This window comes from Balaenoptera acutorostrata, chromosome 16, assembly GCF_949987535.1.
Source record: "Balaenoptera acutorostrata chromosome 16, mBalAcu1.1, whole genome shotgun sequence".
NCBI classification, from domain to species: domain Eukaryota; kingdom Metazoa; phylum Chordata; class Mammalia; order Artiodactyla; family Balaenopteridae; genus Balaenoptera; species Balaenoptera acutorostrata.
The window spans coordinates 60878917-60898123 of record NC_080079.1 but is presented as its reverse complement, the minus strand read 5'-3'; the positions used below and the strand labels follow the sequence as shown (position 1 = coordinate 60898123).

Sequence of the window (19207 nt, the reverse complement as noted above, 5' to 3'; positions counted from 1 at the left end):
CCTAGCACTTTATAATTAACTGTTCTTTTTTTTTTATTTCAGGAAGCTGCCACTTTTGCTAGAGAGCAAGGCTTTGAGGTGAGTTAACCCACAATTGTACACTAAACAGATCCTAAAGGTTTCTTCTAGCTGATAATGAAGTTCTTTTGGACAGTGATTGATGTGCTATTATACTCTCAGAGCCTCGCAGCAGTTGCCATGGAAACTTGGCAGTCGTCATGGTTTCTTTGTTCTGCCAGCACAGTGTTATGACGCACTCTGCTAGGTCTGCACCCAACATCGCCTACAGATGTTATTTATTGAATTTTGAAAAGCCTCTTGGGAAGCCAAGAGGTTGGGCACGGTTTCAAGCTGCCTCTGCAGATATGGGGCCTGTCAGTTTGTTCAGTTAAAAAGCTACCTCATTAGCTGCATTACATTTCATAAGGATTCACTGCTAAAGCAGTGGTGGAGCAAGACTAAATAGTGAAATATAATGTCATTTAACTAATTTCAACCCTACCACATGTAGATTATCATTATGTAAATTAATTTCCAAAAGTTGTACTTAACAGTTGTTAGGAACTGATTATTTTAAATACTGCTCATGTAAACTTCCTGTTTGAATCTTTTTTTCTTCTCTTTTTCTTTTTTTTTGATAGCATAAAACATATACATTTTCTGAAACAAAATATTGATACTTGCTTTACTTTCCAGATAATTGATTCTGTTTTCCTCATAGAAATATTATCTTGTCAAGATTCCAAACTCCATGTGGTTGTTGTTGGCAAAATTAAGATAATAGACAAGACTATGTTTTTACCTACGTAATATCTACCTTCCAGTCTACCGTTAGGAAACACTGACTAATCTCAGCACAGGTTAATTGACAGAGAATTCACTGAGTTTGTGAGTTTTATGACTATCATATTTATTTAGCTAGAACTACATAGAATACTGTGTTCTATACAGCAACTTGGAATGTTTCATGGTAGTAATTTTTTAACATTTAATCTGACTAGAGCTGGAACATACAGAAACTCTCTCCTTATTTGCATACTCCGTATTGTCTACCATCTACAGAAGCTGTGAGCATTGATTGGATATATTAGTAAGCTCACTTTGAACTCTTTAGAGAAAGGTGTTGTATGAAATTGTGATGGAAATGTTATTTAAATGTACTAAAGACAGATTCATTATCAAGCAACAAAGTGATACATGTGTATGTTATCCATGTCATAGGACTTGACAACCAGGCATAGGGCTTCCTTTTCTTGGAGGAAGATAGTGAGCATGTGGTATAAGTATTCTACTCTCAAGATCTTATGAAAAAAACTGTATCAGGGTATGAAACTCTGCCTCATAATGCTCAATTAATGGCAACTTTGATAGTTTCTTGGGAGTTTGCTTTTTTTGTTTTAACATATTCTCATGAATATGGGGTTGAGTCACATGAAGAAGAAGGAATAAAGATTTCCAAGTAATTTTTATCTAATTTAAGTTTCACTTTGTCATTTCCCAAACTGGCAATTGATATACAGGGCTAAGTGTAATGAAGGGAATATTCAATTTAAAAGTCAAATGTTTTGATCATGAGACTATACGTAAACGTTTTCAGTCATGTTTTAGTTTCACTGATGTGAAATTTCAGTATTAACAATTAATACCCTCTGTTGTTACATCAAAATTCTCCAAAGATAAAAGCCTGCAGAGTATAAATTTGTGTCCTGTTTTCTATGCTAACATTTAAAAATGTATTTTGGTTCTAGAAAATAACCAATTTTGTAGATGTTTAGAAATATAACATGTTGTATAACAAATGATCATGATTCAGTAGTACCTTGATAGTAATTTTTAATAGTTTATTAAACCTTACTAATTCATAGTTTTATTGCCCCCTTGAGCTACATGCTTTGTATATGCCTGGTTTAAATACAGTCTTAGCAACAAACTACTTTTTCTATTTTCTACTAACCAGCACCATATTAACCTTTCCGTTAGTTCTTACTCATTGATTCTAGAGTTGTTTCTTTTACCATAAATCTGCCATAAATGATTACAGCATATAAAGAAGTGAAAATGATTACAGCATATTAAGAAGTGATAATGATTATAGTAGGATACCTTATTACCTCCTGACATAGCAAGATGACTCAGTTGTTGATTTGACAATGATGTGTTAGATTGGTTAAAGCACACGGTGTCTTCATGTGTCCCTTCATGGGTTCCCTAAAATATTATACGCATCGCAGAATCTGTAAGAGCCATGAGTAGAATACCCTGAAGTAAGTATTGTTAATAAAATATAATCCATGTATGGAATGCTATCTGGAGAAACTGAATGATTTTAAAATGTCATGAAAGTTTCCTTAGTCCATTAGATAGGAATATGAAAGCATAGGTTTGAAACTTGGTATTTTTAAAGACTCAAACAAGAATAAATCACTTAACAGTTTAATGTCTATGGAAATGTGTCAGTGCTCTCAAGTCTAGTGTGACAAACTAGACAAAATCTGTGTCTTATTCTTCCCAACTTTAATTTTACCTCTTAATTTGGGGCATGAATGAGAGGAGAGAAATGAAAAAATTAAAAAAGAAAGGAAAGGTGGGCATTGTTTTCTTCCCACAAATCCACTGTCCTACCCTCATTTTCTATTATAAATCCCAATCAGTTCCCAAAGCCACTGAGTGTTGCCACTAGTGATCTGTCTGCTAAGAGACCAATCTAAATGCCTCTAAAAATAACCAGTGTTTATTCATCAGGAAATATCCTCAGGAGCATTGTTTATGATATTCTGATTAGCTCCTCTGCAAATTTTAGATAATCTTTCTTTAAGAAAAAAATCTTTAATCTTTAAAACGAATTGGGTAATTTTCAGTAAGAAGAGGCAGCTTAGGAGGGCACTGGAGAATGAGATAAAAACTGGAGCTGGGCAGAGCACAAAGCAGAAGAGAGAGGATTTTTTTATATATATATAGGTTGATGGAAAATTGCATAGTGTCCTGATTTAAATGACAGACCTGCTAAGAATTTAAAATGACAATTCTTGGGGTAAAAAGTTTCGTGAGGCCTTTTATTATTATGGAAAATCAGTTCAGACTGCAGTGTGTTTTTAAATCAACCTTATCTTGAACTGAACTGATTAAAGGTTTGTATTTTTAGAACCTAAATAAAAATAAGGTACTCAGTAACATGTTTCATTATGAAACCTTTTAAAAGCAGTATTGAAAATTGATTTAAAGTGAAGGACATACCTCCAAAACCTAAATAAAAATGTTTTTTATATTTTCATTCTCAGTGAAATAGAGTATATGCCAAATGATGAAGAGAACTCATACCTTTTCTATTGGATCAGTTATTCAGTTTTACTCCAAGCAACAAATTTTAATTTTCTTACGTTAGATCTCTAAAATACAATACTTCTAACCATAGAGGAAATAAAGCAATCTTTTAACATTTTCCTACTTTCCCTACAGCCCATGACTCTACCCAGAGGCTTCCAGGCTTGTAGTCTTTCTCTGACCAATGACAACTCTATCATCTTATACCACTGAGAGAGGAAAGTATTGAATTGTGCTATCCAGTATGCATCTACTAGCCACGTGTGGCTATTTAAATTAAAATTAAATAAAATTTAAAATTCAGTTCCTCAGTCTCTTGGCACATTTGAAGTGCATGCATATGTAGATAGGGACTACCATATTGGACAGAGCAGATATAAACATATACATCATGACAGAAAGTTCCACTGATCAGCACTGGATAGCAAGTCCAGAGAGTTTCAGGAGGTATTGATTCCCAAAGAATTCTCCAAGATTTTTCTAAGGTTCCTGTGTTCCTTACAAATACAAAGAATGCAGTGAATGATCACCAAGAGTTTCTGGAAATAAGACACTAAGTCAGGTCATGCTGGCCAAGAGAGTACAATGCTGCTTCCCTAGGTGACTGAGTCCCAAATGACAACAGTTTTAAAACACTAGATTAACAGAAAGAGATACGATAGTCTTCAAATTCTCTTCATTTAATCACTTACTCATTCAACAAATATTTGCTGAGCACTAACTTTCTGCCTAACACTTTGAAAACTTGAAAAATACAAATATCTAGCTATGACAGAAAAAAACAAAACAAATAAACAATAGGGAAACAAATTTCAAACAGAGGGAACAAGAGTACACAGGCCCCCAGACACGAAAGAGCATAATGTACTGTGTACTCCAGGAACTGACAGGAGGCCAGTGTGACTGGAACAGAGTGAGTGAGGAGGAAGTAGTATGAGACAGGATGGAGGCTGACACATCATATGAACCCCATAATTATTAAAGGAGTTCCTATTTCGGAAACAAAGCAGAATACGCTGTGGTTAAGTGAGGCAATGTATGCGGACACCACAATTAGTATTCTATAAGAGTAGGTAGATTGTGACAGTATTGTTTAACATTTGTATCATCAGCTTGTTAAAAATGGAATGAAGAGAATATATTCTGTTTTGTTTTGTTTTTTTTAGTTTTGGCTGTGTTGGGTCTTTGTTGCTGCGCACAGGCTTTGTCTAGTTGCAGAAGGCAGGGGCTACTCTTCGTTGTGGTGTGCAGGTTTCTCATTGCGGTGGCTTCTCTTGTGGCGGAGCATGGGCTCTAGGCGTGAGGGCTTCAGTAGTTGTGGCTCATGGGCTCTAGAGCGCAGGCTCAGTAGTTGTGGCGCATGGGCTTAGTAGCTCCGCAACCTGTGGGATCTTCCCAGACCAGGGCTCGAACCCATGTCCTCTGCATTGGCAGGCAGATTCTTAACCACTGCGCCACCAGGGAAGTCCCGAGAATATATTCTTTAATTTGGAAAACAATGCTAAATTTAAGGTGCGTGATCACCAGTGACAATAAAAGCATAATTTAACATTTATGAAATGATTCACAGTTTATAAAACCTTTTCTAACATATCATCGATACATTTACTATTCATACAAACCTGGTGGGTCGGGTAGGTAGGGCATGTATTGCCATATCAGTTGAACAGAAAAAATAAGCTGCATGACTTGTTCAAGGTCATGTAGGTAACAGACAATAGAGCCAGAATCAGAGCTCAGCTCTCTGAGTCTGGTACTCTTTACTATATAAACTACACTTCTTTCCTTCTCACATTCTAACATACTGGAGGAGGAAATTAGATTTCCAGTGACCTTGGAAAATGAGAAATATCTGGACATTCAGAAGATGAAATTCACTAGGGTAAAATACAAGCCAGAATAATTAAGAAAAAATATCATATTTAAATGCAAGATCAGCAATGACTTGTGAATGTGGCATAAAGTGATTTAGGATAAACATGCTCTAGTTTTTTGGTTACAACAACAGAAGGCACATTGCCAGAATTCATAGAAGCAGTATAATCTGTGGATAACATGGAAGAGTATAATCCCTGGAGTTAGACTTTGTGGGTGCTAGTCCTGACTCCACCTCTTAGTATGTTTATGACCTTAGGAAGTTACTTAACCTCTCTGTGACTCAATTTCCTCATCTATAAAATGGGGATATAGTAATAGTGCCTATTGCCTAGAGTGGTTAAGATTTAATGAGTACTTTAGATCTACATACATGGCTCTTGGTTTCTACATCTATGAAATAGGGATATAGTAATAATACCTACTGCCTAGAGTGGTTAAGATTTAATGAGTACTTCAGAGTGCTCATAGCTATTTATACATGGCTCATAGCTAAATTGTGTGAGCTTTCTTCTACTTCTCCTTCCTTTTTTCTCTTTGTCCTCCCTTATTAGATACCATAATTGAATTCTCGATACTCAAAACTCTTGAGGTCCTTTCTAGAGATTTTGAGGCAACTTAGGATTTGACAATTTTGGAAAGTATTAAAATGACAGTAAATAGAGGAAATAAATTAATATTTATTAAGTACTTGGCATATGCTAAATATTGCATTAAGCTCTTTCACTTACCTTATCTTCTTTCATCCTCACAAAAAACCATTTTTAACTTTTTATTTTGAAACAATTTTAGATTTAGAACATTTGCAAAAATAGTACAGAGAATTTCCAGATACCTTCACTCAGCTTCCCCTAATGTTAACATCTTACATAACCAGGATGTAATAATCAAAGTCAGGAAATTAACATTTGTACAGTGTCAGTAACTGAACTACAGAATTTATTCTGATTTTACCAGTTTCCTCTAATTTCCTTTTTCTGTTCCACAATCTAATCCAGGGTTACACGTTGCATTTATTTGTCATATTGTCTTAGTCTCTTCCTATCAGACAGTTTCTCACTTGTTCATGAACTTGATACTTTTGAAGAGTACCTGTCAGTCATTTTGTAGAATGTCCCTCAATTTAGGTTTGTCTGATGTTTTCTCATAATTAAATTGAGCTCATGCATTTTTGGCAGAAATACCACAGAGATCACCCTTCTCAGTGCATCACATCAGGGATGTACATGATAGCCCAGTGTCTTACTGTTTGCCAAGTTAACTTTGATCACTGGGTTACGGTGGTACTTATCCTCTGTGAAGTTACTGTTTTCCCACTGTAGTTAATAAATATCTTGGGGGCAATATTTTGAGACTGTGCAAATATCCTATTTTACCCACTAATTTTAGCATCGCTAAATTTGATCACTGGGGTTTGTGATGTCTGTCAACTTTCTCCACTGTAACATTTCTGTTTTTCCTTTTGTAATGAATAAGTATCTTAGGAGGAGATACTATGAGCCTATGCAAATATCCTGATTCTCTTTAGACTTTTGCCCACTGATTTTAGCATACTTCACTCCCAACATCTTTTAACACAAATATTATTGTCTTAGTTTTGTAGGGAGGTTTATTTACCTGCTTGAGAGGTTTATTTACCTCCTTGAGGTCACACAAATAGTAAATCCAGCTGTGTCATACTCCCTTGTAATTTCATCATTCTGTTAAGATATGTTAACCCAGGTATATGGGAGAAGAATCTAGCAGGGGATAGGGGAGGAGAGGCTACAGAACTCGAAATATATATATTGTTGGGAAGACAAAATTGAGATTTTAAGGAAAGTTTTTATACTAGATGGGAATCAGCTGTTGAGGGTGAAGCAATGACTCCTCAAAGCATAGTGAGAAATTTAGATTTGGTGCACACTGACAGTGCTCCAAGAGGGACAAAGGGGTTTTGCACGAACTGTGGATATCGATACAAATATCAATAGAAAATATAGCTTAACCTTTCTGTAAAGATTTATCTTTTGTATTTGAAAAGTTTGTTTCCATCTTGAATTGCCATTATTATAAGATTTAATCTGAGACATTAAAAAAAATATTTCTTTGATTAGGATACCAAAACTACCACAAAAAATATATCTTCTCACAGGGTTGGTATAAGACAACCGAATCTCACTCTTAATTTATTCCTTATACCACCTTAAAGAAGGACCTCTACTTAAAAAACATCCAGTACATGCATAAGATTCGCTCCCAAGATGGTAAAGTGAATCTTTCTGGAGTTTACCTCTTACCTTTACTTAAGATGAACTGTGCTCAATCATAAGCAAAAATCCTACAGCAGTAAAATATGTGTTTGATAAGGAGACTGAGAGAATATATGTAATTTTTTTAATGTATACATTTATTTGAGAGAGTAAAGACATTATTATTATAAGACATTGGCAATAACTAATAATAAGGACCCATTGTATAGCACAGGGAACTCTACTCAATACTCTGTAATGACCTGTATGGGAAAAGAATTTTAAAAAGATATGTGTATGTATATATAACTGATTGACTTTGCTGTACACCTGAAACTAACACAACCTTGTAAATCAACTATACTCCAGTAAAAATTTAAAAAACAAACAAACAAACAGAAAAAAGACATTGACATTTTGAGGGGTCCTTTCAACTGTTGTCAGTCATTTCTAATAGTCTTTCCCCTCAAACTGAGGGAATTTCTTCTCATGTTATCAGAGTTCAGGCTTAGTTCTCTTCTAAAATAAGCAACCAGAAGTGGAATAGTCAGCATGTTTGAAAGGTCAGCGCATTGTCCAATCACAAGTGGCTATTCTTTTCAGAAACAACAGTCCTCTGGAATCATGATGTTAGGTATAGGAGAAGCTTAGGTTCATATATCATCCAGAATTTCTTAAGTATTTTGTGAATAAACAGCATACAAATACTTCACTGATGACCATCATACTTTTAAAAACATCATGGTTTCTGATGTTGTCTGTAACCAATGTGACTTGTCTGCCTTACTTACCTAAATTCTTCTGTCCTGTATCCTAATTAAATTATTTTCTTAGATATATTTCCCCTCTGGTATGTGTTTCTCTCTCCATAACTGTTTGAAACTTTACACAGTGTTAGAGTAAACTACCAACAAACCCCAAACCATGGGCAATTGTAGAGGCCCACTGAATTCAGACATGGGTTTTTAAGTTATCTAAAATTGTTGAAAACATGATTCTAAAAATCTAACCCATAGCTCAAGAGTTAGATTTCAAGACAGACATTTATGATGTAAAACTTCGCAGCCTATGTGATATGCAAAATAGCATGAGGGTTTCTAGAATTAATTTGTAATTTTTAAAACTTTATCTTTAAAAAAAGTAGTTCTTTCTCTTATTTTAGTTCTTTGAAAAATTTGTCATTATAGTAACTGCATTATTTCCAGAATCAGCATAATTATGCTCTGTAAACCTCTAAAATAATTTAATATTACTCTTTTTACAATCTCTCATTAATTGGAAATTTGAAAACTGTGTTTTTGTTGATATCAAAGAAATGTTAATTTTTAAAAGTATGGTAATAGTTATATGGTTATGTTTGAGTCATTACCTTTCAGAAATACATACTAAAGCATTTACATGTGACATTAGTATATGAGATTTGCTTCAGAATAATATGAAAGGAAGGTGGATAAAGGTATATAGATGAAATAAGTGTCATCATAAATTTAAAATTGTTGCATCTTGATGGTGGGTTCCTTGAAGATTGTTATACTATTCTGTTTACTTCTGTATGTGGTTAAAATTTTTAAATAATAACTCTTAATACATCTTCAGGTATCTCTTATTTTGAACATGAGAAGATAAATCCTTAATCTACTAATAAAATTTTAGTTTATTGTATTGGTTATGAGAATTTTTTTCCTCCTTTCTATTAATAGACTGAAGACATTAAAGAAATAGCCAAAAAGACCCAGGCTCTTCCAAAGGTGAACTCAGAGAGGCAGCGAATCGTGGTTTTCACCCAAGGGAGAGATGACACCGTACTGGCTACAGGTACATGTGGAAACTGTGGGAGAAACCCAGTATTATGGAGATTAATCATTCTAACAAAATTCTATATTTTTTCTATTATAATTTATTCAAAGCAATGTACTTTTTCTTTTTTTTTTTTTTTTTTACCACCTTCGTGCCTTTCACCCCATCTCACCTCCACCCCCATTTCCACCTCTGGCATCCACCAGTCTGTTCTCTGTATCTATGATTTTGGGTTTTGTTGTTTTTTTTAAAATTCTTCATATAAGTGAGATCATACAGTATTTGTCTTTCCATGTCTGACTTATTTTGCTTAGCATAGTGCCCTGAATGTTCATCCATATTGTTTCAAATGGCAGCATTTCCTTTTTTATGGCTGAATAATATTTCTGTGTGTGTGTGTGTGTGTGTGTGTGTATACCACATTTTCTTTATCCATTCTGAAGTCTGTCCATCCTGAGTGTCTATCAGTGGACACTTAGGTTGTTTCCATGTCTTGGCTATTGGAAATAATACTGCAGCGAACATAGGGGTACAGATATCTCTTTGGGTTAGTGTTTTTGTTTCCTTTGGCTAATTGCTCAGAAGTAGAATTGCTGTATCATATGGTAGTTCTACTTATAATTTTTTGAGGAGCCTCATACTGTTTTCCATAGCAGCTGCACCAATTTACATTCCCACCAACAGTGCACAAGGGTACCCTTTTCTCCATGTTCTTGCCAACATTTATTTCCTGTCTTTATGATGACTGCCATTCTAACAGGTATGAGGTGATACCTCAGTGTGGTTTTGATTTGTATTTTCCTGATGATTAGTTATGGTCAACACCTTTTCATGTACCTATTGGCCATGTGTTGTCCTCTTTTGAAAAAATGTCTATTCAGATCCTCTACCCATTTTTTAACTGGATTATTTGGTTTATTGCTATTGAGTTGTATGAGTTCTTTATATATTTTGGACATTTACCCCTTATCAGGTGCATGGCTTGGAAATATTTTCTCCCATTCCATAGGTTGCCTTTTCATTTTATTGATGATTTCCTTTGCTGTACAGAAGTTTTTTAGTTTGAACCCCCACTTGTTTATTATTGCTTTTTTGGCCTTTGCTTTTGGTGTGCAATCCAAAAAAAATCATCATTGATCAATATCAAGGACTTATCCCCTTTGTTTCCCTCTAAGAGTTTTTTAGTTTCAAGTCTTACCTTCAAGTCTTTCATCCATTTTGAGGTGATGCTTATGTATGTTGTAAGATAGTGGTTCAGTTTCATTCTTTTGCATATGGCTGTCTGGTTTTTCCAACGCCATCTATTGAAGAGACTATCCTTTCCCCATTGTATACTCCTGGCTCTTTTGTCATAAATTAATTGACCATACATGTGTGGGTTTATTTCTGGGCTCTCTGTTCTGTTCCATTGATGTATGTGTTTGTTTTTATGCTGCAGTACTATTCTATTTTGACTACTATCTTTGTAATATCGTTTGAAATCAGGAAATGTGATGCCTCCAGCCTTGTTCTGTTTCTCAAGATTGCTTTGGCTATTCGGAGTATTTTGTGGTTCCCTACAAATTTTAGGACTGTTTGTTCTATTGCTATGAAAATATACCTTTTATTGTTTTTTTTTTAATAAATACACCTATCTTCTCTCAGAAAAGATTTCATTTTCAAGAACTTAATTTACTAAAATTCAGTTGAGTAAATCCACATTGATTTAATTTATTTACTTTGATATTTTGGAGATAGTGTCAGTCTAGAAATGTCTTTCCTGAAAAAAAAAAAGACATTTTACTTAGCAAATACCTGTGCTTGAATAAAATAAATTTATCTGATTATGAGCAAATAGAATTCAGAAATAAGTTACTTCCTTAGTTTTAAACTTCAAGAACAAAACCTCACTTCTGTTTTTACTCAGCCATCTATTTTATAGCTCTCATATAAATAGAATAGAGGGAACTTCCCTGGTGGTCCAGTGGGTAAGACTCTGTGTTCCCAGTGCAGGGGGCCCAGGTTCGATCCCTGTTCGGGGAACTAGATCCCACATGCATGCCGCGACTAAGAGTTCACATGCCGCAACTAAAAAAAAAAAAAAAAAAAAAAGATCCTGCATGCTGCAATGAAGATCCCATGTGCCTCGACTAAGACCCAGTGCAGCCAAAATAAATAAATAAATATATATATATATATATATATATATATATAAATAATTTTAAAAATAAATAGGGGCTTCCCTGGTGGCGCAGTGGTTGGGAGTCTGCCTGCTAATGCAGGGGACGCGGGTTCGAGCCCTGGTCTGGGAAGATCCCACATGCCGCGGAGCGGCTGGGCCCGTGAGCCACAATTGCTGAGCCTGCGCGTCTGGAGCCTGTGCCCCGCGACGGGAGGGGCCGCGATAGAGAGAGGCCCGCGCACCGCGATGAAGGGCGGTCCCCGCACCGCGATGAAGAGTGGCCCCCGCTTGCCGCAACTGGAGAAAGCCCTCGCACGAACCGAGGACCCAACACAGCCAAAAATAAATAAATAAATAAATAAATAAATAAATAAATAAGAAAATCCTTTAAAAAAAAAATAAATAAAAAAATAAATAGAATAGGAATTTCAGCTAGTAAACAAACATTTATTGATTAAAATGAGTAATATTGCCAATATGATGCCGCCTACTATTAAAGCCAAAATACAAACCTTTAAATACTCTCTGAACCCTTAGGATTAAAACCAGTTAACTTATAATTATTATAAACAGTAGCAATTATTACCTCTGTGTTTGTTCAGTACTCTGCTGAACACTGAAATTTAAGATAGCCTTAAATATCTAACTGGAACATAAAATTGGTACACATCAAAGTATGAATACAACAAAGTATAATTATATTTCTTAATTATTGGTACAGAGTATATGGGTTGTATTGACTCAGAGAAGGAGATCAGTAAAGCTTGAAGAAAGAAGTGATAGTGAATATGGAGTAAATTTTTTATTGAATTAAATATATAAGCCTGAAATGGGTGAAAGAAGAAATTATTGTCAAATTGTGGGGAGAAGGAACCCTACAGTTAATTTATTTCAACTTTCTTATTTTAGAATTGTCAAAAGCAAGATTGAGAAATTTACTTCAAAAAATATGTTTCAGAATAATTCAGTGAGTGGTAAATAGTGAAGTGGGGTTATAGATGAAATGAGATTTGTCATGAGTAAATAATGGTGGAAGCCATGTGATGGATATATGGGGGATGGTCATTATGCTATTACTTCCACTTCTATATATGCTTAAAATTCTCCAAAATTAAAAGTATATAAAACAGAAAGAAAAGTAAAAAATAATTTTTCAGACACAATTCAGAGATATTAAGTGGTTTTTCCCAAGACACATTGATATCCTTGCTAAGCCTTGAATTTTAGGAAGGATTTAAAGAAAGGAGGGCAGTCCAGTTAAAGAGGACCATGTGAGCAAAGGCACCAGGTAGTATATAATCTTTAATTGTTGTGACAGGAAAAGCCATGTTGTTAATTTGTACAAGAAAGAAAAGAAATAAGTCATGAAAAGATATCCCTTCATTGATAATAACTATCTGGATTGCTGTCTTCCTATAGTATGTGGCCTGTTCCTGTCTTAGCAATGAACACTGTTTAGAAAAGTGAAAAACATGCAGATTTCTTATAGGAACTGTTATACTGCCTTCAGATTCATAAAATGCAATTTGTTGCTCTTTATGGAGACATTTATTTTAAGGCTTTATATATTCCAGATCTACATATTGTACAAGTGTCTTCCTCGTTGTGAATTTGCACAATTTTCCCAAAATTGAAACCTTTAAAATTAGCTTCCCCTTCCTGTGACTGAATTTCCTTGTCAACTCATTTTGTTCTTTATTAAATCTATTAAACCATTCTTAAGGATGCTTACCAGCAGGAATTTATTTGAGGAAAGACGCTGGCTAATCTTTGCTGTTCCTACTGTATGAAAATGAACTTAAATTAGAGGATGCACTATATCTGCAATGCATGATAAATACAAGATGGATAGAGAATCTGTTCAGCAGTGTCAGCTACAAAAGCAAACATGATAAATGTTAATGCAGTTTTGAGCCCTGGGATAAGCTATTCAATGCACAAGCATAGCTGAATCTCTTTGCTATGTTGTTATTCATGGCAGCCAAATAAATGTCAATAATAAAAGAGAATTAAAGATTTTCATTTCCCAGAGGCAATCCTCTAATACGGCTTGATCTTTCATTTCATTTGTAATTCGTTCTCATGTCAGGATGCAATCATTCGCCAGGCTCTGGGTGTCATGTTAAGTCATTTAATAATGATTAAGAACATAAAAATGCTTGGCCTGTGGGGCAATTCACAGAAGAGATGCCAATTTGTTATTGTTTTTCCTCCTTTCCTCTTGAATATGGGTCAGCTTTTTCCCACCTCCTAGCATAAAATACTAATGGAAGATGGGGAAGGAATGTGTCCCTTAATTTACCATAAGTGACATTGCAGAACGGCACAAGGCAGTGCTAGCACACTTATTAAAACACTAATTAGGAATTCGTGTTTTAGTTCCTTAAACCTCACACTGTAGAGTACTTTTAAATGATCACTGCTAAGTTTGTGACATTTAGCGATAATGTAACAAAATTAGTTTCCTTGGTATTTAATTCTAGAGACCTTTCTCCTTTTGAAATACAGAGTCTGTAAACTACTTTCTCTTATTTTATAAATGTAATTCTTTGAATTCCTCGCCTATAAATTGCTTGTGAATCTAAAGCCTTTTCCACTTACCCTATTATTTTGGTCACCTCTATTTCATTTGGGTATCCATCCTCTATCCTTCCAGCCCAGAGGTTTTGTCACATACCAGCCCAGAGGTTTTGTCACATCATTGGTTCATTGCTTACAGGATAATTGAGTTCCGAGCTTTTTGGGGGGTGAGGGGACCTGAGGGGGACTGGAAAGTAATGAGTAAGAGACTAGGGATGAAGGGCAGGAAGGAAAAGATGATTCTATCCATTTTGATCCTTTTAATGTTGAATGAACCTGTTAGAGGAATGGGAGTCAGGTTAGGGAAATCGTTTCTGTGTCTATAAACTTTAGAAAAACTAATACTATAGATTACCTACTGGAAAGCAGCTGCTAATAAGGTCTTCATATATTAACATCTTACTATGATAAGGACTGTAGTGAAAAAAATAAAGATTTTCTACATACACATGTGTAAATATATATACATATACATATATATGTCCTTATAGGAAGTTTAAATTTCTCCAAGTTTCCATACTAAAGTTATCACTAAAAATTAGAGGAAGCAATAGGACTTTTGTTCTAAATTGAAAATAATGCATTTTACACAGTGGCTGTTATGAGACAATAAAATAGGTCCACTGAAGAATAAACTGTAGACTTTTCTGAATACTTTCAGAGTGCTTTCTGGGCTGTTTGAATTGTAATTTTGCCCACACAGAAAAAACAGACTAGGTCAGAGGTTTTCACCTGGAAGACTGGTGCTGTTATATTAGAATCACCTAATGGGCTTTTGGTAAATAGAGCCCTCCCTTCATAAAAACACCTTCCCCTCAACCTGATACATCCCTGTGAGGAGTTAGAATATACATCCTCAAGAAGATGTATAAGAATGGGGGTGATAGAGTCTGAGGGAAGGGGAGTATAGGATTGTGTATTTGTTGAAAAAGCTCCCTTAGGTGATATAGCAGTGCTGTCTATCCTCCATCTCTCACGTTGAGAACCATTGGATTAGGTGATTTAATAATGTTTCTGTGAGTTCTATGATCCTATGGGATAATGGAAACAAAACCTTTTAGCAGCTAAGCATCTAGTACTTCAGTAAGTCAGGCCTTGTTGAATGCTTCTCTTTCTCAATAAATCACAAAGTAACAAGGACCCATCCACAATAACAAGCAATCTACATACTACTTTAAATAGTCTCCCGCCTCTGGCATGCTTGTAATTTAAGATAGTCACATTGTAGTGTCCTTTGTCATTTCATTATGGGTAAATGGGGTTATTGAAGTTCCTTGCCTTCATGTTCTTGAGTCCTTAAACTTGTCACCCCATTTGCTAGTTAAGTTTTCACGTTCTTTGAAAACACTCAGTGCTGTCCATTACCCTCTAAGAAAAGATCAGTGTGATTTGCAGTTCTGGTAGGCATAAGGCACAGAAGGTGTGCAAAAGAAAATGCAAACTCTGAAGGAAAACAATCTCAGCAGCTGGAAGAATAATGTCAGCACATCATCACAACTCCGACTGCTACAAAATATTATTATAAATCACTTTGAAAATGTTATCTCTACTGCAGCCAAACCAATTTTAAATCATGTTCTTGTTGGCATAGGTTGGTAATGGCGTGGATGGAACAAATTAAGTAGCATTCTTTCAGAGTGTCTGTGTATGGCATTCATGGAAAAAAGTTCTTACCAGATGAGATTTTACAGAATATATATCAATATTTCTTAACTATGAATATAAACAAGTAAGTTACTAACTCATGTTCCATTTTTAGATTTTTGTAACCATAAAAGACAAAGTCCTTTAATTAGCCAAGAGGTCGAACATAATTTAGAATGACATATGTGGAACTGTCACATTCCTGACAAAGTAATATCTTTGGGGCATGGTATGTGTGGTTTAGTGATCTCAGGCCTGTCAAGAAATGAGACTTCTTTCAACTCCCACCTTTCTGTCAAAGCTAGAAAGCAAAATGGGAGACAGCCTACATTAGGCAAATGTTAGCCTTATTATAGCATTTATTTTTGGAAGGACCCTTATTCAGATTTATTGAGGTATAGATTACATGTAGTAAAATGCAGATATATTTCACCAAATAACGTGTAACCACCATAATCAAAATATAGAACATTTTGTATGGTTTATTTTGAAATATAGTATGGATACAAAATTGGTACAGATTTTCACTATGTCAACACACCTGTACCAACTACCAGCAGATCAAGTAATAGAACACTTCTAGCACTTTAGAAGCCACCTCTTGTGCTCCCCTCCTAATCATTACCCCCACCAAATGTACTTATTATTTTGGCTTCTGCTGCTAACAATTTGTTTTGCTTCTTTTTAAAATAGAATCACCCAGTATATAGACTTTTTATCTTGCTGTGTCCCCATACTTTTTTTTTTTTTTTAATTTTATTTATTTATTTATTTATGGCTGTGTTGGGTCTTCGTTTCTGTGCGAGGACTTCCTCTAGTTGTGGCAAGCGGGGGCCACTCTTCATCGCGGTGCGTGGGCCTCTCACTATCGCGGCCTCTCTTGTAGCGGAGCACAGGCTCCAGACGCGCAGGCTCAGTAATTGTGGCTCACGGGCTTAGTTGCTCCGCGGCATGTGGGATCTTCCCAGACCAGGGCTCGAACCCGTGTCCCCTGCATTGGCAGGCAGACTCTCAACCACTGCGCCACCAGGGAAGCCCCCCATACTTTTTTAAGCACTACCTTACTTTTGACAACATAAAATGCTCTAGGCTCTTGTATTTACCTACCTCGGTCCAAGAATCGACTACTTCTTCAAATAACCCCGGTTCCTTTTATTAGCAAATGGTATTTAGAAACCCAGATCTGGGTGCTAGATATGTTCATTGCTACTTGAGAATCATTGCTTCTAGGCCCTCTTGCAAATAGATTGGCAATATATGTATGTATAACAACCCATGAATCTATACCCATCTATACTTATTCCTATATCTGTCCATTTTTATATATTTAAATTCCATGAGTTCAAACTGATACCTTTGATTCCAGTCCAGCAAGAGTTCATTCTAGCCTTCTCTCTTTCCTTATTTATAACTTCCTCTGACATTGAAAGTTCTGGTTCTCATTATATAAGATATATTTACTATTTGTTCTGTCTTAAAGTAGTTTTGAATTGCTTACCCATACCCTTGTGTGAAACATATTTCCTTAATGTACAGTGTTAGATTATAGTCCTTTTTGTCTTTGGCCCTACAGTATCTAGTCAAAATACTGTTATCCAAAAGTAACTTTTTTTTTTTTTTAATTTATTTTTGGCTGTGTTGGGTCTTCGTTTCTGTGCGAGGGCTTTTTCTAGTTGCAGCAAGCGGGGGCCACTCTTCATCGCGGTGCGCGGGCCTCTTACTATCGCAGCCTCTCTTGTTGCGGAGCACAGGCCCCAGACACACAGACTCCAGTAGTTGTGGCTCACAGACCTAGTTGCTCCGTGGCATGTGGGATCTTCCCGGACCAGGGCTCGAACCCGTGTCCCCTGCACTGGCAGGTGGATTCTTAACCACTGCACCACCAGGGAAGCCCTGAAGTCTTTTGCTCTTATTAGATTGTCTTATTGATTATAATTCTTCTTACAGTCAGCATGCAAGTCTTGTTACAAAAGCCTTTAATTTTAATATAGTCCAATTTATAATGTTTTCTCCTGTGGGTAATAACTTTTCATGTTCTTTGAAGAAAATCTTTGCATATGCCAAGCTCGTGAAGATATTTTCCTATTCTCTTTTTCTATAATTTTTATTTTTTATTTTTTTAATCTAGATCCACAGTCCATCTAGAATTAGAATCAGTTATATATGGTGTGGGCTAGAGGGCATGATTTATCTATTTTGTGCGTATGAGTAACCAGTTGACCCATCATCACTTATTAAAAGGAACATCCTTTTCCTAACTGCACTGAATTGGTACCTTTGTCACATTTCAAGTGACCTTATATCTGTGTCCCTTTTTCGAGACTTTATTCCATTGTTCTCTTTATTCTCGTACCAGTTTACACTGTTGGTTTCTTAGTTTATAATCAGCCTTTTTATCTGGTAATGTCAGCTTTCTAATTTTGTTCTTCAGGATTGTCCTGGTTCTTCTTGGCCCGTTGCATTTCTAGGTAAATTCCAGAATCAACTTGTTGTCACAACCCCCAAAGTTTTTTTTTTTCCAAATCCTTAATAGAATTTTTATTGAGATTATATTGAATCTGCATCTCAATTGGAGAGAATTAACATCTTTATACTATTTTAGTCTTATTCTTTGAATAAGGTATTTATATAATATTTCCATTTTCTCTGATTGCTTTTTGGAATTTCTCTTTGACTTTAACTTTGTATTTGGTTTTGGTGTTCCTTGTATTTATCCTGCTGGGGGTTTTAGTGTTTCTTGAATCTATGGTTGATGACTCTTAACAGTTTTGGAAAATTCTCAGTAATTATCTCTTTAGATACTGCATCCCTGATTTTCCAATTGGAGACCAATTACACATACCTTAGGCCTTTTTTATTGTGTCCCATATGTCTTTTATGCCTTTTTTGTATTTTTTGTCCTTTTTCCCCGCCTCAAGCTTCAGCTTGTGTGTTTTGCGGTGACCTAGCATTTAGTTCACTAATCCTCTCTTTTTTGCTTTGTCCCATCTGTTGAGTTCCTTATTTCAGTAATCACATTCTTCTTTTTCTAAATTATTTGATTCTTTTTTATTGATCCCAGTTTTATAGTGTAATCCTCTACCTTCTCATTAATTTTTCAAACATATTAATCACTGTAATAGTAAATTGCATGTCCAAAAACTATAATGTCTCAGTCATCTGTTGGTCTGTTTCTTTTGTTCCTAATAAATTATAGCATTTCTGTTGGTGATACTGTTTTCCTGTAGAAGGTAGCTAGAGTAAAGCTAGATCAAAAACTGAACTAGCTCAAGGTTTTGTTGCAGTTTTTATAAGGTTTGATCTACTTCCGTTTTTTTTCCCCACTCCTGAAATTCTGTCTCTCTCCTGAAATCTCACCTGATCCTGGCGTATTTACTAAGGTCCCTACTCATTGGTAGGTTCTCTTTGGCACCATATAACTGCCAAAAAATTACTCTGCCTTTTAGAGGTCTTCTGCTTAGTATCTTGGCCTTTTGTCCTGCTGCCTTACAAGTTTGGCAAACACCTCAAAGGAGAAAACCCCTGAGTATAAGGCTTACTCCACTGTGTTCCCCTTCAGGATCACGCCACTTCAATTCCGATTGCCTTGGCAGCCTGA

At 35.5% G+C, this 19207-nt stretch overlaps 1 protein-coding gene across 6 annotated transcripts in view; it reads left to right on the top strand.

The window, feature by feature from the left end:
* ADK (adenosine kinase) overlaps positions 1-19207 on the top strand; it is a 506491-nt gene that overhangs the window by 421613 nt on the left and 65671 nt on the right. For all 6 annotated transcript variants that reach the window (XM_057530669.1, XM_057530671.1, XM_007166572.3 and 3 more), the window contains 2 exons: positions 43-78; positions 9128-9242. In XM_057530669.1, coding sequence (XP_057386652.1) covers positions 43-78; positions 9128-9242 — 151 coding nt within the window. The remainder of the gene's footprint in view (positions 1-42; positions 79-9127; positions 9243-19207) is intronic.